Source organism: Anopheles coustani, chromosome 3 (assembly GCF_943734705.1).
Source record: "Anopheles coustani chromosome 3, idAnoCousDA_361_x.2, whole genome shotgun sequence".
In the NCBI taxonomy this organism is placed as follows: Eukaryota; Metazoa; Arthropoda; class Insecta; order Diptera; family Culicidae; genus Anopheles; species Anopheles coustani.
Window position 1 is genome coordinate 56,392,174 of NC_071288.1, and position 20,848 is coordinate 56,413,021.

General features: G+C 46.2%; 3 protein-coding genes across 3 annotated transcripts in view; 1 reads left to right on the plus strand and 2 right to left on the minus strand.

Moving 5' to 3' along the window:
- LOC131260701 (DNA polymerase epsilon subunit 2) overlaps positions 1-20,848 on the minus strand; it is a 65,801-nt gene that overhangs the window by 1,202 nt on the left and 43,751 nt on the right. The window contains exons 2-3 of the mRNA XM_058262500.1: positions 2,959-3,052; positions 1,663-2,890 (exon numbers count right to left, since the gene is read on the minus strand). Coding sequence (XP_058118483.1) covers positions 1,663-2,890; positions 2,959-3,029 — 1,299 coding nt within the window. The 5' untranslated portion in view covers positions 3,030-3,052. The remainder of the gene's footprint in view (positions 1-1,662; positions 2,891-2,958; positions 3,053-20,848) is intronic.
- On the plus strand, positions 3,214-10,200 carry LOC131260439 (DNA polymerase epsilon catalytic subunit 1). Its single transcript, XM_058262161.1, has 3 exons — positions 3,214-3,283; positions 3,349-3,472; positions 3,546-10,200. Exons 1-3 carry the CDS (start codon positions 3,237-3,239, stop codon positions 10,080-10,082), a joined length of 6,708 nt encoding a protein of 2,235 aa, XP_058118144.1. The 5' UTR covers positions 3,214-3,236; the 3' UTR covers positions 10,083-10,200.
- LOC131261215 (ATP synthase-coupling factor 6, mitochondrial) lies at positions 10,207-10,968 on the minus strand. Its single transcript, XM_058263188.1, has 3 exons — positions 10,860-10,968; positions 10,529-10,686; positions 10,207-10,458 (listed from the first exon to the last, which is right to left on the minus strand). Exons 2-3 carry the CDS (start codon positions 10,684-10,686, stop codon positions 10,293-10,295), a joined length of 324 nt encoding a protein of 107 aa, XP_058119171.1. The 5' UTR covers positions 10,860-10,968; the 3' UTR covers positions 10,207-10,292.

Below are 20,848 nucleotides of genomic sequence, written 5' to 3' on the forward strand. Positions count from 1 at the left end.
ACGTCGCCGACGACGGCGATGTTTTAGATAGGATAAAAAGGATCGAAGGTGTGTCTTCGGTATCTTTTCTAGTAATATCCCAAAGCCTCTATAAACCATACATACTACTTTTCTTGCAATACGGAAGACGAAAAAGCCAGACGATTTTTTTGCACAACGCACAACGCAAAGTGCACCACAAGAAAGTTACGAATAAAGGTTGTAGGCAAAGAAAGAAAGAAATTATTTTTGATTCCGTCTAGGGCACTGATAAAGACCTTCTGTCTTTAACACATGGGTAAGACAAACAATCATATCGAGGGATTGGTATGATCAAATAATTCAGAAAAAAAACATTTATGTGGCACGACATCCCCTAGAGAAACAAGGTCTCTTTCCGAAGAGAGTATCTTCTGTGACCGAAAATCGGTATATCATAGATCGGTGGTCAGTCGTTCGTAATACATATAAACAGACCTATAATAATAAGAGGAGGTCCGCGACAGCCGATCGGTAACGCCGGGGCTCACCATCTCGACGGTGTGGGATCGAGTCCCAACAGGGACCGGACCATCCCCTGTACGAGAGGACTCACTATCCACGTACTCAAAGGTAAAAAGTTGTGTAAGCCCTTCATAGGGCAGGCGCGACCGAAGGCGATCGTTTCGAAGTAGAAGAATAATCCACAGGTTTTGTGCATAGTAATAGTAAAAACAAACATACGTGGGGGGACCCAAAAGTAACGGGAAACGGGTTGTAAGGAGTATAGGGGGGAAAGGGGATCGGGTTCAATATTTTTTTTAAAAATCTTAACATGTTCTTGATCAGTATGCAAAGTTTAGTTTCTGTGAGTGCATCCGCTAGTCTTTGAGATTTTTTTCAGTGCAACGGTTTTAGTGTTTTCGGCGATTTTGTGAGATGGCCAAGTAGAACTGAGGCTCGTTCTAGGCGCCCCCCAACTTCAAAAACGAACGAAAATGTTCCAAAAATCAACAATCTTGTTCAGAATTTGTTCCTCCACGATGGAAAAATCGGTGTCATGTCATTTTTGGTCAAAAGCTGCCTCACGGACAGCGCTTTGTGGGCAGGGGCGTGTCGTGGTCGCATTTCCCTGGAAGAACCAGTCTCGCCACGGATCCGTCGTTTTCTTCCAGCTGTTTTCCCTCAATATCTTCAAATTTACCGGGTGGATTTTTTAAGTTTATCCTCCATTATGGATAAACAAATTCTGAATAAGATTGTTGATTTTTTGAACATTTTCGTCCGTTTTTGAAGTTGAGGGGCGCCCAGAACGAGGTTGGCCTCAGTTCCACTTGGCCATCTCACAAAATCGCCGAAAACACTAAAACCGCTACACTGAAAAAAATCTCAAAGACTAGCGGATGCACTCACAGAAACTAAACTTTGCATACTGATCAAGAACATGTCAAGATTTAAAAAAAAAATATTGAACCCGATCCTCTTTCGCCCCTTTTCTCCCTACAACCCGATTCCCGTTACTTTTGGGTCCCCCCACGTATATCAGATATTCTAGAATTTAAATTTTAAGATTGCTAAAGGAGCGGCTGAGAAACAAATTTTTAAAAGAAAGATGGAAGAATGACGTAAGAATAAATCGATGTGACTTTAAACTCAAAAATGCTCATTCATTCGCGTAATGTTATTGGTAAACCATTTACTTACGTGATCCTCCAATTGGCCTTGTTTGGGAAAATGGATTGTATTCCGACAAAGTTTAGTCACCAAATCAGCTCGACACACGACGATCTCCTGGGTGCAGTATTGCAGCCGACATGGGTTAGTGGTCAACATCGTCCGCGGAAACCGTTTTTTCAAGTCACCAGCCAACGCTTCCGGAATCGGTGCTCGGGGTAAAATATTTGCCGCAGCAGGATCATCACAGGAGGGTACCAATACCAGATCGGTTTGTGCCTTAAGCTTCTCGCAATTCATCAGAATTTCGCCCAGTCGTTGGAATCGATTTTTGAGACCATACAAGTTTTCGTTGGCCTTTGTGAATGGGCCCATCAAAACGATAGCAACCGGTGGAAAATCATCATACCCTTTGAGCAGTTGGCCGAGCTTTTCCATCACTTCCGGCACGTCTAGCCAACAGTCCGAAACAAACACTATGCTACTGTCGACGTTCGCTTTCTCCAGCTCTCCCAAATTACGCGAGTACTTAAGCAACGTTTTGGATGGTCCACCCCAACTGTTGATGGACCCGTAAAATGCTCTGCTGATAGAGGCCAGCTCGGGAGGTGGAAAGCCTATCTCTTCGATTTTTAACGTACCGTCACGATACTTGCCGTAAGCCAGCACATAGCATCCCTCGCAGAACAGTCCAGCCGAGTAAACGGCGTCGCTCAGATCAATTGGAATAGCTCCAGTGAGATCTTCCAAATAAAACTTTCCTTCAGTAAGTTGTGTGAGCAAACCTAGCAGCACTACATCGTTCATCTTCGATGTTGATAATAAGTTTTCGACTTTGCGTAGCACGAGCTTACTTTTGTTACCCGTCTCATCCGTGCCCAATGGTGCACGCCGGGCGAACATTTCATGTCGGCATGTTTTCTGCCAGAGCAGCCAATATCGTTCGCGAATGTAGTGGGATTTAGCCTCTGATGCCGCCAGCAAGCTTCGTTTGTTCGTATCGGGCAGAAACTTTTTCTTATCCTCGCAATACATGAATGCTGGTACCTCGAAGGCACTGATTACCCCGAACACCGATTCCGTGTCATCCAGACCGGTGTTGTTTGCCTCCTTTATGGCCAATTCAATGTGCTTCCTTTCCACGATTGGGTGAGGTAGATTTTGTCCCTGCACATGATTTGCGACGTTCGTAATCCATTTCTTGCGTTCTGCCTCGCCGAGAGTATGAAGCTGTTGTGCTAGAAATAGGCTTGCTTCACTACAAACAAAAGGATTCACTTGTTGATGGTATGTACAGTTGGGTTCGCTTTGGTCTATGCAACTTACCTTCGTATTTGGAATCCTCCAATCGAAAAACGGGACACAATTTGAGATTTCAAGCGGGTTATTTCATTCATTTCGTACCGATCTTCTCTGAGCACTCAAAATAAACAGTACAATGTCAGCAAAACAAGGTGGCACGAGAGATGGTCAACAGGTTTGACGTTTAGAAAGCGCGCGCAAGCCGAATTGGCGCGTTCCGTGCTGTCATCAGAGCTGCGCTGTCGTTGTTGGTTGATCATTGATTTTAGTTTTTCGTAGAGAAAGGTTTGTGCTGGTGAAAAATGTTTTCTACAAACACTGGAAAATTTGTGGCAGAAAAGACGGACGGGTATTTTAATCATATTGTAATCGAAAATCTTGCTGCCTACTAGATGATCCTTCCGTTTCTTTCAGTGATGACACAAACGAAATCGGCTATCGACAGTCCAGGGAAAATGATCAAATCGATCAGAAGTATGGTTTTGAGCGAGTGAAAGATACATTGGAGCGTACGGGTTATCTTATCAACATACATTCGGTTCGTAGAAGCACTTGGGCATGTTTTATAGAATACCCTTTTCCTATAACATTGCCCGTCTATCTGGTTGCAGACGGAAATATTGAACGAGGATCGACGTTTGGTTGCGGCTTTGGACATGTACTTTCTCCAAATGGATGGTAGCAGGTACAAAACGACCGTCATCTATGCTCCATACCTTCTTTTGATTACCCGTGAAGGGCACACGCTGGAAGTGGCGAAGTTTCTGAGTAAAAAATATTCCGGTCAGCTGCTGAACGTGGAACACATTCAGAAGGAAGATCTCGACCTACCAAACCACCTAAGTGGGCTGAAGCAAAACTTGCTGAAACTGTCCTTCCACAATACAACACAAATGAACAAAGTAAAGCGTGATCTAAACAACGCGGTGCGTAAAAATCGAGAACGGGAGAAAGCAAACACTTACTACATGCAAATGCTTAGCACTTCGCTCTCAACGGCGATCCGTTTCGATGCCAACGATGGCGAAGGTAGCACTTCGAATCAAAATGTGGACTTCTATGACTACATAGAGGATATGCGTGAACATGATGTACCGTACCATGTGCGCGTATCGATTGATTTGAACATTTTCTGTGGCACCTGGTACACCGTTCGCTGCCGTGGGAGCGAAGAACAACCGATCATTACGCCACGACCCGATATTTTGGACCGTCCCGAGCCAGTCGTTCTGGCGTTTGATATCGAGACCACCAAACTGCCGCTAAAATTTCCTGACGCTCAAACGGATCAGATCATGATGATCTCGTACATGATCGACGGCCAAGGCTATCTGATTACCAACCGCGAGATCATCAGCAACGATGTGGACGACTTCGAATACACACCCAAGCCCGAGTTCGAAGGAAATTTCATTGTTTTCAACGAACCGACCGAACGAGGTCTGTTACAGAAATTCTTCGATCACATCCTAGACGTTAAACCACACATATTCGTAACATACAACGGAGACTTCTTCGATTGGCCCTTCGTCGAGGCACGCGCGGCAGTGTACGATCTGGATATGCGGCGCGAGATCGGGTTCTCGAAGGTAAACGGCCGCGATGGAAACTATCTGTGCAGACCGGCGATGCACTTGGATTGCCTTTGCTGGGTAAAACGCGATTCATACTTACCGGTTGGTTCGCAAGGTTTGAAGGCGGTAGCAAAGAGTAAGCTACGCTACGATCCGGTTGAATTAGATCCGGAAGAAATGTGCCGCATGGCGGTAGAACAACCGCAAGTGTTGGCGAACTATTCGGTTTCTGATGCAGTGGCAACCTACTATCTATACATGAAGTACGTGCATCCGTTCATCTTTGCACTGGCGACAATTATTCCTATGGAACCGGATGAAATTCTTCGCAAGGGATCCGGCACGTTGTGTGAATCGCTGCTAATGAAAGAAGCATTCAAGGTTGACATTGTGTTTCCTAACAAACAGGTTTCGGAGCTGAACAAACTCAGCTCCGATGGGCACGTGCTCGACTCTGAAACGTACGTTGGAGGCCACGTCGAAGCGCTGGAATCGGGTGTTTTCCGGGCCGACATCAGTACCCGTTTTCGGCTTGACCCGGAAATGATTCGGCAACTGCAAACCAATGTAGACAAAGTACTGGAACATGCAATCGTCACCGAGGAGGGCGTTCCGCTTTCCGACGTCGTCAATTTCGATGAGGTCAAAGCGGCAATTCTGGCCGCTTTGCAGCAACTGCACGATATTCCCACCCGACTCGAACAGCCTGTTATCTACCACCTCGATGTTGGAGCCATGTACCCGAACATCATCCTCACAAACCGTCTTCAGCCGTCATCGATGGTTAACGAGGCTGACTGCGCCGCTTGCGACTACAACAAACCGGATGCTCGTTGCAAGCGAGATATGGAATGGTTGTGGCGCGGTGAAATGCTCCCCGCTAGCCGTAATGAGTTCCAGCGCATCCAACAGCAGCTGGAAACGGAAAAATTTCCACCACTTTTCCCGGGAGGACAGCAGCGTGCCTTCCATGAGCTGTCTCGTGAAGATCAGGCGAACTACGAGAAAAAACGGCTTTCCGACTATTGCCGCAAGGCGTACAAGAAAACCAAAGTGACACGGCTTGAAACGCGCACATCCACCATCTGCCAGAAGGAAAACAGTTTCTACGTTGATACGGTGCGCGCATTCCGTGACCGGCGCTACGAATATAAAGCCCTCACCAAAGGTGCCAAAGCGGCCGTTACGTCGGCGGTGAAGAGTGGCGATGCGGGAGAAATTAAAGCCGCCAAGGGACGCGAGGTGCTGTATGATTCGTTGCAGCTGGCGCACAAATGTATCCTCAATTCTTTCTACGGCTACGTGATGCGTAAGGGTGCACGCTGGCATAGTATGCCGATGGCCGGCATAGTCTGCCTGACTGGCTCGAATATCATCACCAAAGCGCGTGAAATCATCGAACGTGTCGGACGACCGTTGGAGCTCGACACGGATGGAATCTGGTGCATTTTGCCGGCATCCTTCCCGCAAGAGTTTACGGTTCGTACAAATCACCAGAAGAAAAAAACTATCAACGTGTCCTACCCGAATGCTGTGCTCAACACGATGGTAAAGGATCACTTCACGAACGATCAGTACCACGTGCTCGAGCGGCCATATTCAAGCGATGGCTCTGGAGCGAAGTATTCTATTCGCTCGGAAAACTCCATCTTCTTCGAAGTGGACGGCCCATACCTGGCAATGGTGCTGCCGGCTGCCAAAGAGGAGGGCAAAAAGCTCAAAAAACGGTACGCCGTCTTCAACTTTGATGGATCGCTGGCGGAACTAAAAGGATTCGAGGTGAAGCGCCGCGGTGAACTACAGCTGATCAAAATCTTCCAATCGTCCGTGTTTGAGGCGTTCCTGCAGGGCGCCACGCTGGAGCAGTGCTATGCCGCGGTTGCCAAAATCGCTGACTACTGGCTGGATGTACTGTACAGCAAGGGTCATAACATGCCCGACAGCGAGCTATTCGAGCTAATTTCCGAAAACCGCTCGATGTCGCGCAAGCTGGAGGACTACGGCGAGCAAAAGTCCACCTCGATCTCTACCGCAAAACGGTTGGCCGAATTCCTCGGCGATCAGATGGTGAAGGATGCCGGGTTGGCATGTAAATTTATTATCTCACGCAAACCGGAAGGGGCCCCTGTTACCGAACGGGCAATCCCGTTGGCCATATTTCAGTCGGAGGTAAGCGTGCGGCGTCATTATTTGCGGCGCTGGCTCAAAGACAATACCATGGGCGATGCGGACATCCGGGATGTGCTGGATTGGAACTATTACATCGAACGCCTGGGAGGCACCATTCAAAAAATCATTACCATCCCCGCCGCCCTGCAAGGCTTAAATAATCCCGTTCCTCGAGTGCAGCATCCGGAATGGTTGCATAAGAAGATGCTGGAGAAAAATGACATACTAAAGCAACGTCGCATAAGCGAGATGTTTTCGGTTGCACCGAAACCGATAGCTCCCGAGCATGGAGCAGTGACCGATGTGGAAGATCTTGTTCGGAAACAGACCGGTTCCGGACCGGCGTCCGGCGTCCCAGTGACCCATAAACGTCGCCGAGAGGGTTCTGACAATCAGGCCGAAGATAGTGAAGCGGAATCTTCGGTAACGGTACCGAAAACATGGCGCGAAGCACTCGGTAACCCTCCCAATACAGGCACTACACGAAAGGAGTTGATCGAGTGGTTGCAGTTTCATAAGCGAAAATGGAAATGGCAGCTTGCACGTCGTGATCGACACCATCGTGATGCACGCAACAGCAAAAAACTCCGAACGGATGCGCTGGAACCCGCTGGAACCACCTTGCCGCCTACTAGATCGGCCGCCACGTTGGGCGGATTTCTGCGCAAAACGCAACGTTCATTGATCGAACAGAGCTGGCAAATCATTCAACTGTTGCCGGTCGACGAACTGGGCAACTTCACGCTATGGGCGATGGTGGGCGATGAACTGCACAAAATTCGCCTATCCGTGCCGCGTATCTTCTACGTAAATCAGCGAACGCCAGCACCACCGGAAGATGGCGGCTCTGGAGGTGGAGGGGTGGCAAAATCGATGTGGAAGAAGGTTCATCGCATGCTACCCCGGGCCCGCCCCGTTTACCATCTCTACCAGTATGTCGTGCCAGAGCAGGTATTTCGCGACAATAGGCTAGGTTTGCTAGCCGACCTGGCAACACCCGACATCGAGGGCATCTACGAGACTCAGATGACACTCGAGTTTCGTGCCCTAATGGAGCTGGGCTGCGTTTGTGCCGTGCAGCGATCTGAAGCACGTACGTTGGCCGCACTGGCAACGAAAGATCTCGACACGTTCAATATTCAGCAACTCGAAATGCGTGGCTTCTCAAGCGGCATCACGACCGCACCGTACCTAAAACCAGGTGCTTGTGGGGGAAATTTGCGTAAAATTTTCCTCTACCAGCACGTGTCCCCGACCGGGAAGCGTGAAATGTGGGGCCTTTTCTCACCCGCCAGCAAAAAGGCGCTCGTAATCGTGCTGGACACGGTGCGCACAAACCAACTTCCGACGGTGAAGAGTCTCTATACCTCGGAACGGATTGCGCTGCTGGCAGGTGGAGGTGGGGATAGAACGGAAGAAGAAATGCTCCCGCCGGTGGACATGACATTCGAGGTGTTCATGGAAATCGATGCCAAGCAGGTGTACCAGCGAGTAACACGCGCCCTTGCCGCATACCGAGATGAAAAACGTGGACCTACGCTTCTGTGCCTGCAGACGGCGGTCGGTTTGCAAAAGATCAACCAGCTGCTACCGGTATGCCTCGAGTTCCCAGAAGTCCCCATTCACATCGCGGACGACGCAGCGCTACTGTCCGGACTGGACTGGCAGCGGCATGGGGCACGTTCAATGATAAGACACTTTCTCAACCTCAACCGCGTGGTGCAAATGATGCTAGACCAGTGTCGCTACTTCCACCTACCGTTGGGCAATATGCCCCCGGACACAGTGCTCTTCGGAGCGGACCTTTTCTATGCCAGGTTGCTGCAGAAGCACAACTTTGTCCTATGGTGTTCATCTGGCCCTCGACCGGATTTGGGAGGACGCGAGGCGGATGACAGTCGCTTGTTGGCAGAATTCGAGGACAACATTTCAATCGTACAGAACCGGCCCGGTCTGTACCGCTCGGTTTGCGTGGAGCTTAATGTGGAGAGTCTGGCCGTGTCGGCGCTGCTGCAAGCAAGCCGAGTGCAGGAGCTTGAGGGTACCTCGTCCGCAATTACATTCGACGTGATTCCACAGGCATCCCTGGAGGAGATGATCACAAGTGGTCCTGGTGGTCAGCAACTTTCTAGCTACGATGAAACGGCGCTTTGCAGTCAAGCGTTTAGAGTGATGCGCACCATGGTGAACACGTGGTTGCGCGAGGTTTCCATCAACCGCAATGTGTTCTCCGACTTCCAGATAATTCATTTCTACCGCTGGGTGCGCTCTAGCCGTGCTCTCTTGTACGACCCGGCCCTTCGGCGAGCACTTAATACGCTGATGCGCAAGCTGTTTCTGCAAATTGTGGCAGAATTTCGACGCATGAAGGCGGACATCATTTATGCCGATTTCAACCGCATAGTCATCGATACCGGCAAGCGCACGGTGGTCGATGCAGTCAGTTACACCGATTTCGTCGTGCAGAACATCCGAAATCGCGAAATGTTCCACAGCGTATCGCTATCGTTTCATCAGGCATGGGAGTTCCTGCTGTGGATTGATCCAACCAACTATGGCGGTGTGCGAGGAAATTTGCCGAAGGAAGTGATCACCACTGGAGAATCTGATCCGAACGTCGGACTGACAGAAGAATCCGAAGAGCAGGAGGAGGAACTAGCCCTGGAGATGAACTGGAGCATTTCGGAGCAGTTGCCGGAGGAACGGCGATGCCGGGAGAGCTTCGAAAGTTTCATCGTGTCGTTCCTGCAAGCGCTGGCCGAAGGTGCGACCCCAGAGAATGGTCTGAAAAAGTTAGCATGCATCGCATATGGAATGGTGCAAAAAATGCACGACGGGTACGCACGCGGTGCTGATGGGCCAGCGCTGGAATTCGTAAAGGCAGTCACCCGGGCTCTGAACATAAGCAAGGACACCGAAGAGCAGGTGACCACGATGCGTCGAAACATGCTACTCCTGATTGGGGTGGGTGACTTCAGCGAAAAAGCAATTTGGAAAGAGATGACCAAATCGTTTGTACTAACCGAAGTCATATGTCAGGCGTGCAACCATTGTCGCGATTTGGACCTGTGCAAAGACAGTCATCGGGCGCTCAAGGATGGCCAGCAGCCCGTTTGGCTTTGTGCGCAATGCAACGTCGACTATGATAACGTGGAGATCGAAATGAGGCTGCTGGATGTGGTACAGCGTAAGCTTATGTCCTACACGTTGCAAGACTTGCGTTGCGTCAAGTGCAAGCAAATTAAGCGGGAAAATCTCGCCCAGTACTGCACCTGCACCGGGAACTTTGAAAATCTTATTTCGAGATCGGAACTACGGCGCCTTTTGCTTACGTTCCAAACGCTTGCCACCGATTATCGAATGCATGTACTGCAGGAAACGGTTACTCACATTTTACAAACATGAAACCTGCCAAAATAAGCCTCACGGTGCACATCGTCGATACATTAAAAGGTACCTCTCCCACTAGAGATTACAGGCTTTCCAGTTTCTTTGCTATTGTGCTTAATAAACACTAACACAATTTAAATGAACTGTTTACATCTGTTTCGATTTCAGTAGAATTTAGTAGTAGATCTATTGTAGTAGGTCCGCTTGGAGCCGACCTGTTGCTACTTAGGCGGTCGAATTGATGGGATCAATTGTCGGGTCCACGAACTTGAAGGCAGGGAAGTTGGTCATATCTTCGCCCGCGGCTCCACCGTACTGCTTCGCGAGCTTATCCATCTCCTGCTTCAGTTCCTTTTCGATTTCCGGCGACGCATCAACCAACTTTCCACCCCTGAAAAGGAACTCGTGTCAATCTCTTTTGATCAGACCAAAACAGGTCCCATCCTATTTGTTTAACTTACGCGCCCTTGCTCTTCTGTGCATAGTCCCGAAGCTTGGTCACGAACAGCTGCTGGATTGGGTCGGTCGCCTTCGAAAGCAGAACGGCCGAAACTCCGTAGTTGCGGCGGGCCTGAACTCCCATGATCCGGGCAGCGGAGACGATCTGGTTGGTCAGCATCTGTCCGATAGGAATGAAAAGTTTTGATTAACCTCCAATCGCACGTTATGTAATTAGGAAGCCGATCCAGAAACGGTATCGCGGTCCACGAAGTGTAAGCAGAAAATACCACGGATGCTTGTGAAACAAGCCCACGAATGGAGACGGCAAATTAAAGCGATAATTTCAGCTACCTTTAAATTCTTTCACGAACAAATTCGGCAGACTCGCAGGAAAAACGACGGCGAAGTATTGCTATTCCTCGGAACGAGAAACCAAGGGTTAAAGTGACATACGGTCAAGGTGACGCATAATATTGTGGGTTACGCACGACAAATTTGACGTTTCATATGATTTTGACAATCACCATTCAGAAAACCAAGGCTTACAAAACAGTGAGGATGTCGCAGTCATGTTGGATTTTTTATTGTCGTTGTTATACAGACTTTTACGATGGATAGAGTAATTCGGAGTCCACACTACAGCGCGACGTCGCCTGGCAGGAGCTGAACTCCATATAAAAAAAACCTTGCGCGATGTCGCGCGAATCGCGCTAGGTTTTTTTTACATGGAGTTCAGCGCCTGTCAGGCGACGTCGCGTTACGCGACGGTGCAGTCTGGAAAGCGTGTAAGCTTAAACGCGTTGATCGCCTTTGTGAACTCCGTTATCGAATCTTGAAACCGGAATATGACATCTTCAATCCTTCCTTACTTACAATCACTCTGTAATCTATTTAAATTTCAAATGCAGTTCCAGTTCGGTAGTGAATCAGAGCGGAGGTTAGCAGTGCACAAGTTTCCTGAAAGGGTTAGCGGAAAAGTAAGGTTACGGCACGACCGCGTGGTCACGCTGAGCTGGAGCTCAGGTCAGAAAAATCCTAGCTGCCGCACATCTCGTACTGCTTGAGTCAATCAAGCGGACCACGAGTTCTTGTGTCCTGACAACGGAAGGAATTATCCCTCCCGTGGCCGGCGGGTGGACATATGGCTTTTATAGCCGGTCCTAAAGGACGAGCCCCTTCATAGGAGTTCGGACAGAGTCGGTACGCCTCTGATTACGAGTAAGGGAACAAACGTTCGACTTAGCGTAGGAGGATATACCCCGACTCGCATAGCGAAAGAAGAAGAAGAAGAAATTTCAAATGGAATCAATTTGGTATTTTGCAATGCATTACAGTCTGTTCCCGAGTTACGCGGATAATGGGGACCAGGGAAATCCGCGTATCTCGAATTTCCGCGTATCTCGAATATTGCTTGACACATAGTTTATACTAGGAGTTAAGAGATCGAGCTCTTGTGTACATGTATCATAGAATATTCAAAATTTTTCTTTGTTCATTAATTTGAATGCAATGCAAGCGTATTCAAACAACATAAATTACAACCAACGAAATAAAAAGCGTAAGTTATGCAAATGTGTAATTTACATATTTATTCGTGTGGTTGTACATCTCAGGAATTTAAATCGATGTAATAAACCCAATCTACTGTCAAATTTTGAAAACCGCGTATCTCCGAATCCGCGTAAGTCGAGAACCGCGTACCGTAGATGTACCATATTTAGCGCAGTTAAGGAAATTCTGCATAAAAAGTTGAATAACCAAATCAATGTTCGGTCAAATCATACCATTTTTTGCACAGTGCTAGCCTAACTACCATAGAATATAAGAAAAATAAGTAAGAAACTCTTAAATTGATATTTCTTTAAGTTTCAGAAACTCTTTGTGTGGCACATTATGTTCCTAACTTGGCGCATGGTTTTAGCAATGTTCCTTACTTGGCGCGATGTGTTCCTAACTTGGCGCACTTAAAATAAAATGGATGTAGTTCATCGAATTGATCAGCTTTATTCAAAATTCAACTTAAAACAATAGAAACACTTTTCAACATCAATTTGAAAAACAATTTAGATTTTTTTGCAGCGGACTTTGGCTTCTCTCGTGAAAATAAAACTATCTCATCGCTAACTTTTATAATCTCATTCATCAAAGCCTTCTATGATTCAAAAATAGCTAGCAGTGCGAACAGTCATATTCTCCACGGTGAATAATTAGGAACATTGTGAGCCAAACTTGGCGCAAAATATTTTCGCTTCAAAATTAGTATAAAAATCTCAAAAAGCGCCGAATATAATCATGATTCATTGGAAATACTTACGTTTTAACAGTTTCTGATAAAAAAAATACCTAATAATTTTTCCTTTGCGGATAAATGATTGGAAACAGTTTCACCTTCTCCTTAGCAGCGTTGCTAACGCGGGTAAAAAATGGCGCACTTGTGGGATGGAATTTTTCATTTAATTAAATTTACACTCAATAACAAAAAATCAATAACATGTTTTGATGCGGATATATAGTACAAACATGTACAAATATATGACTACATATTTTAGTCTGAAATAATTTGGAAATAGTCTAATATCGAAGAAAATATTAGAAAGTGCGCCAAGTTTGGACCCGCGCCAAGTATGGTGCTTCTACGGTAACTCGAGAACAGACTGTACTACCATTTTCATCAGTATTTTAAGTTTTAGTGTTTTCGTGCCTGTGATTTGGAAGGTCAGAACACGACTAGTCATCGACAGCGGGGCTCAACTACAAACCGAGACCGCTGCCTACCAGAGAACTTACGTACTCAAAGTGAATAATCTAAAGATCACTTATTATAACTAAAAACAAAATTATCGAAGAAGTCAATAAAATAGGGTTTAAATGCATATAATAAGGATTTTATACGAACTGTGTGGTCAAAATATGATCGTCCTTTTACTATTTTTTATGGCCATCACCACCAGTTGGTTATTATTAACATTTATTGAGTGAAAAAGCGATCTAGCATGATGTCTTCTCGTGAACCATCGCAGTCATGTTATTTGCTTAGTAAAATAAAGATTAAATGAACTTTTGATCTTTTAGTTGTTCGAATAATGGAAAAAATATAATCAAAAATCGGTCCGGTAAAAATCTCCTCTGCAAACATTAAGAAAGACAGGCCAGAAAAGTCCGTAGAAAAGAGAAAAGGAAATACAATTTTTGTGATCAAACAGGAGGTAGAATAGGAGCGCGAAAAGAAGTAGAACCGGCATAAGACGAGTAACTTATGCCAAGCGGCATGAAAAGAGGACCAACAGAAACGCTGAGCCCTCAAAGCAGATGACAACAAACATCACCATCTCGATTCGTTAAGGCGAACTTTGTGGGAATAAGGACAGAATCGGAGCCGCAGAGAATCCATGTGAGTTTATGTGATTGTGTGGCTAGCAACACACCCCAATAACCCAACCCACACACATACTATACCATTTGCATCTGATCGATGCTGAAGATCACGAGTGATCGTTGGGTTGAATACTGTGGCTGCCGTTCCTCTTCCCAGCCAGTCGAAGGATTTCACAGAATCTTCTTAACCGTGTGACTGTTTCATGTAACTCCAGGGGACTGTGCGCACAGTAATTGGCACTGTGGGTACCAATAATTGTTTTTGTTTTCGTCAATTTCATGCTTAATTGCACCTTTCGCTACCCATATAATCGGGCTTCTACATATCATTTGGTGAAAGTTGGATTTTTTTAGTTCCATTCGCATTAAACATACTCGATGGACTTCTACCAATTCCGGTAAACGCATGTTCAGAAAAACTACGGAGAAAGCTTTTCAACTTCCATTGTCTGAAGAGTAACGTTATACTCGCTCATTAAGAATAACTATTTTGCCTTTGTTAAAACATCATTTACCACACAAAACACATGAAGGTAGCAATATGTTAAGATCATATCCTTAAACTATTTTGTGTAGAATTATTGAGACTTAGAATGCTCATTATTGATAAAATAGCTGAACAAATTAGTTACATATCCATGTGCACAGTTCTTGTAGCATTTGTGCACGCGTTTGTAATTCGTGTTCAAAGTATGTGATCACGTGTATTAGAATTAGAGTAAAAAGCATTCTACGGTCGACAATGAGTTAATCCATTCGTTGACACGAACAACAATGTAAGTATTACCGTATCATTTAGCAACCCGTTGGCCAACGCGTTACCTCTATGTGCGAACTTCGTCAGCGTCCCTTTCCGATCGTTGTTTACGTTAATTATTCGTTGCAGCGATGCCTGCATCGTTTCGACTGCACTTTACGCGATTCGCCGTCTCCCATGAAGTGCGACACAGATCGACCACCTTCGCTTCCGATCGATCCGTTTACGCACCAGCCGCAATGTTACCACAGACGCACTGGGCAACACTACCCCGCTCGTGGTTCTCCTTCCAACAGGCCGGAACACGTTTCGTTGTTCCAGGAGTTCCATCTGTGTGTGGGTTTTCATTCATAATTCTCGAATATGGCCGTGCTCTTCACTGCTGACGTTACTATAGCACCTCTCTCGCTCTCTCAGTCTCTCGTTTGCACAACATCTTGAATGATTCTCTTTCAAACTACTTCCATGATCCTTACTACCAGTCCCTGGCTTAAACAGTGTGAGTGATCTCTGCTGCGACAGCAGCCTGTCCAGTTGGACAGTATATGTGTCGGATATGTGACAAGAGATCGTAGAGAGAGCGATCGTATACGATCATGCTTCTCGTTCGCTAGCACATCGAACGGTGGGATCAGTTGCGTGCTGCGCTTGTAAAAACTGGCGCATACACATATGCAACCGAGACAGGGACGCGGTCCGTATCCATACACACCCAAACACGCGACTGTGTCGACTGAACAGGCGCTGGCGGTTCGATCCTCCCGCCAGTCTCACGAGAGAATGTTCTGCGGCCGGAGGCATTCGCGCGATTAAGTGTGTCCGTAGTGTGAACGCGCGATCCAGAAGCACCGATCGTAGGATATTCATAGGCAACCCGTCGACCAATAGTGACCACTAACAAGCAGAGTGTTAATTCGTCCCTTTTGCCCCATGAGCCATTATGTGCTAGGTAGGCAAAACATGTAGAAGTTAGAGGCGCATCTACAGTGTGGGTGCATCGGATTTCGGTTTCGAAATGTTGTGCAGTATAGCCATTCATGAATAGGCAAGCGGCTTTCGCCTGTAGGAGCTTTAGTATTTGTGATACTGCTGTTAGCTTGCACTAAACAGAACAAAAAATCGCGCAACGTGCTGTTATCACTTCGTTGGTCTCGATCCAATCCACACCCGCTGCGCTATGAAGAGAGCACCCTAGAGCTGTATGTGCCCCATTGTACGTACAGCCCGTGATGATAACGAATCCACTCAACGAACCCCCATAGCTCAGTCCGAGGCGTGTGTCAAAGTAAAGAAAAAAATATGTCGCCGTAAGTCTGCTATGTGCCCATCAGTAGGCGATAGAACGCGAATCGGCCAGCATACGGTGGGATATCCCACAGCACTTCGACGCACCGTAGGCATTGCTTGCAAATGACCGACGCATGTTTTTGCATGATCGTAAACAATCTCATCCAGTGACGTGCGCGGTTTCATGAATGGTCCGTTCGAAACGACGAGACATAGTGCGCGCGCGAGTCAATCGCATTCATTCAAGTTTTCAAACCGCCGTCTTTGCCTCCGTGTGGGTCCCGCCGATTATCTCCACGATCGTTCGAACCGCCAGCGCGCGGAGTTGGTGGAAGAGAGTGCGGGGAGCAACGGGAACGCGACGCAATCGAAGATCCACGAATTAATATGCTAGTCAGCATTGGCGTACGCACGGGACGCTAAAGCATTGCCGGCAAGAAGGGCGTGCAGGTCGCTTCTTGCAGTTCGTCAGAAGTTGTTGGCGCAGAGCGGGCCAGACGAGTGGAAGCGAAAGTCGAGAACAAAACGTTGTGCCACCCGTTCGAAGCTACCCCTTTTTTTCGCCCACGGTGCCTGATCACATCATCTCTCCCCGTGGAAAGAGGCTACTGTGAAGAGATACGAAACGAAGAGAAGCAGAGTCAAAAAAAACGTCTACATAAAAAAAAACTAGCGATAGTGAACGCGACTCCGCACGTTGAGTCCAAACTGGAAACAACACAGTGTTGTTACGTGTGTTGGCAGCGATAGGGCGACGTAGCGGGGCACGGTTGTGGCAGGCGGGCAGGCAACAAGTGACGCAGAACTACAACAAAACCAACGCGCAGGCAAACAAACTATGCAGTGGTGAGAAGCGTGGACGAAGAGGCCAGGCGACGGGCGGCGCGCGACGACAACGTCTTGGGGCTTTGGGGCGATCCGTTTTCATTCATAAAAGATTAAGTCGAATGGGCTCGTGGCGAAGCGGGAGTCGGGTTCGTGGAGTTGTGTGCGTGTTTGTCATAAGTGATTTTGCGTGAATGTGATCGCGGGTAGTTTCGTTGGGCCGGTGGAGACTCGACGGTGCTGTTGGTTAATCGGCGTCATTCGGTTCGAGGGCCCGGGTGTAGGAAATGTTTAATTCTATTTTCATTTAATGTATGTTTGTTGATTTTCTTCCAATTTCCTAGAAATTACGATTCCATGTTTCTTGCTAGTGATCGTGTTACTACATTCAAGTGTGCATGTTTCAGGGCGTTGGACCCATAAATTACAGTGTTTGAAAATTATTGTTAAATTTTAAAAACCACTACGGAAAAAAAGCTTTTTCAAATAATTACAATGCAAGACGGCCGTTGATTGCTTCACTACTGCCGATGGTGTCCAGTTTACCATATCCATGTGTGTTTGTGTGTGCCTGAGAGTTTATGTGATTGCGTGAAGGTAGTGTGCTCTAAAGGAGCAAAAGAAAAGAAGTGTCCCTTTAAGCTGTAGAAACATACTCTTCGCCTGGAGTGCTCGGGAGCGAGTTTCCTGGTGTACGTTTGGCAGTGTCGGTACACTGATTACGACGCTTTGTGCAGCTGCAGCACTTATCAATTGCGGTCCGCCTTTTGGCGACAAAATCACCATTCCACGATCCCGTCGTTTGGTGCAGCCGTCCCGAGGAGCAGTTGGCAAGGCGAGTTCACGAGGTTTTCCGCGCTCCAGCTAGCGGAAACCAATCTTCCACTGGGTGGGGTAAGTACCATTAGCAGCCGTATTCAGTTTTGTCAATTGTGCAACATGAATCATCTTTCGGACATGGTCAATATTAGTGGCAAACTTACGGGCGTATTAAGCGAATCATATATTTCGACCACGAAGATAAACTACACGCCAACCATTAGCCGTTGGTACTGGCCAAATGATAATCTTATCAAATGCCTAGTAGCATTTGTGTGTTATTGAATCTGCTTGGGTATGCGTGTTAAATTGTATTATAACTTTATATTCTGTTGTCTTCCACAATCGTTTTTTTTTTATTTACGCCTGCCTGTTGTGCATAGAAACCTAATAGTGGTAAATTTACCATTTGTATGAGTCGTCCGTTGTTATCATTCTGCAATAATGGACACTCGGGCTAGGAAAGCTGTTTTAATATGCATCTTTCACATTAAAAAATCGATATCTTTTAGTACTACAGTAAAATACATTGATTTTTTTTTACCAAAACCAAATTACCGTGCATTTTTATGATTCTTGTCGTGAGTTGACAATGCATTATGTTCGCTATGTTATGCTATATTTAAGAAGACAAAATCCTTGGTATGTTTCAAAACCGCCAATGCTTATTATAATACTAAGCAAACATTCTAATATGACTTACACTAAGTGTAATTTGTCGGAGGGTGGGGAGGGAGGGGATCCCAATATTTATGAACCTAAAAGAAACGTTTACACGTCGGCTCAGCAAGCGTAGCATAACTTTTATGAATGAATTGCTGCCTAAACCCACACCATGCGGCCTGCATCGTCTTCGGCTTAGAGTGGCACTGCACAGCCCCTACCTACACCCTGCATCCCTAATACAGCGCCAGAGCTGCTCTATCTCTTTCTCTCTCTCTTTCGCTTTCTTCAGCTCAGTTTGCAGCAGGTTCGAAAAACGGTTACTTATTTTTGCTTCACAAGCGAGATAGCGTTTTCCGAGTGTGTTACCAGTTTCAGTGACGATTCTTTCAACGAAACTTTTGCTGGTGTTTGGTTTATTATATTTTTCTGTACTCTGACAAGGCGGAGGTTTGTACCATTTACATCGGCCAGGGACTGTCTTGAACGAGTCGCCGTAACGTAACGTGCACAAATCGTTGCGAATGATTGCGCAACCAGTGACGATCGTCATTTTTGTGGAGCAACAACTTAACGTTTTTGTACAGAACAACAGGGTACTGTCGCAGCTAGTGACCCGCGCAAAAGTTATTTGAACAAATTTTTGGGCACATTGGTTATTTCATATCCGCGTATTTACAAGGGGGAAGCACGTTACAGCAACTCCTAAGTGGAAGGTACACCGCACAATAGTGGAAGAAGAAAGAAAATTCCCCGTTGCATGATAAGATAAAACAATAAACCATAAACGTCTTCGCTAGACCGTAACGTTTTCCCACCGTCCTGTCACCATTTTAGTGATGTGTTGTTTTGTACGCTTCATACTTCTAGGGGAGAAAAATCGTTCGATGCATGTCTTACACTCACAAAGAACCCGATGTGCTTATCATTTGTTTGATAACGATAAACGGCACAAATTTGATCACATCTAAAAATGGAACGCACACTTTCAAATTGAGGTCGGTCTAATCACTGGGCCTGCAAACCAGAAGACTGGCGTCGGGTTGGGTGTCCTGCATGATTCGGCCATCGAAGAAATGTTGAAACAATAAAACTCCGACCCGGCGGTGTAGTTTATCTTGTTGACATGCGCGTGACTACTCCGGCGGTGTGGTATCAAACTTACGAAGCGATCTGATAAGGCTATTATCAGTGTAGTAGTAATGCTGCCTTTTTCGAAGAAATGGCATGCGATCTAATGGCTTCTAGTATTTTCCGTCGTTATCGCCAATGATTCATTGGTTCAAATGCTGTTTTGAGGGATTGAACACTGTTTTCGTCGATAATGGTGTTTATACATGTAAATGTATCGTACAATGTATTATATTATAATTTTTAGAATTTTTTTCAAAAATTACTTAAATTAAACCCAATCTCCAGTCACCTTAAACTGAGCGTACACGTAACTGGTTTTTATAGGATTTGCTTCCATTCTTACATGATCACACATGAACTCAAATAGCTTTTTGCACAAAATAAAATCTAATCACCAAGATATCTAAAAGAAAATTTTAAAAACGTGCCTGTTGTTTGGATGTAGTTCGTTCTGTGGTTTTCTTAACATGATCGTCCACGAACTGTGTTGTACATATAAAGAATCTTATTTCGTTTTTATTTTTCATTCCACACGTAACAAGTTAAGCAACTTGAGAGCCGTTACCTCGAAGAATGCGTCATAGCGGCAATTCCCACCGTTGGCGATCCGACTAAACGATCTTTTCCATGCAAAAGGCAAAAGAACTCGGGCGTAAAGGTTCGTGCTTCCCCGTGCGGTACTCCTATCGTTGGGATTGGTAAATATTTGTCACCATAATTGTTAACGTGTGAAGTTAACGACGAGCAACAGCCGCTGGGACACGATTGAGGGGCATGTTGCCGCGACGGGGCCGGGTGTATTGCGAGTTAATTTTAGGAATCAGCTTAAAATTATCATGTCAATACAAGAAATGACGAAGGCATTTCGTACATCTCACCTGACACCTCTTCCGTCACCGAACCGTGGCGGCTTAGCCGTTCCCTACTTTTACGGGTAAACAAACAAGCAGCATCCTTCAACGCTTCGCTGACGCTTTGCCTCGTGTCTCGTACGGAACGTGAGCCGATGGCCGGCGCTGGATTCACAGCGCCACCCAGACTTCGACCTCCGATGGGTGCAAGTGTGGCGTGTGCATTGTGAAGCATGTTTTAAATATCCCAGAAAAATAGAGACAAACCAAAGGAACATTTTCAATTCTCTAAACAACAACATCTTAATTAAAACCAAAGGGAAAAGGTAAAGTTCAATCGTTGTTTTTCTTCTTAAGTTGTATAAATCAAACCGCCTCCATTGTTAATAATGTATGAGCATAGAGCGTATAGGAACATGGCATGTATTGCTCTCCAATGCACATCCTACGATACCGATGTAGATGTGATTTTATTCGCTGAATGAAAATTGGTTTCTCAAGTCGTCAACATCGCTAGTAGCTTGAACATTGTTTTGGTTCTGTTCGAATTAGAATCACAATTATATGTTAAATAATGAAATCGTCACGACTGACACGGCCTCTACTCGGGCGAGTGCTGGATTGTGTAA

Coding starts and splice junctions, on each gene's coding strand:
- LOC131261215 (XM_058263188.1), bottom strand. CDS start 10,686: ATGCTGACCAACCAGATCGTCTCCGCTGCCCGGATCATGGGAGTTCAG. Junction 10,459..10,528: donor GCACAGAAGAGCAAGGGCGC/GTAAGTTAAACA, acceptor GTTCCTTTTCAG/GGGTGGAAAGTTGGTTGATG.
- LOC131260439 (XM_058262161.1), top strand. CDS start 3,237: ATGTTTTCTACAAACACTGGAAAATTTGTGGCAGAAAAGACGGACGG. Junction 3,284..3,348: donor GTGGCAGAAAAGACGGACGG/GTATTTTAATCA, acceptor CGTTTCTTTCAG/TGATGACACAAACGAAATCG. Junction 3,473..3,545: donor ATCTTATCAACATACATTCG/GTTCGTAGAAGC, acceptor ATCTGGTTGCAG/ACGGAAATATTGAACGAGGA.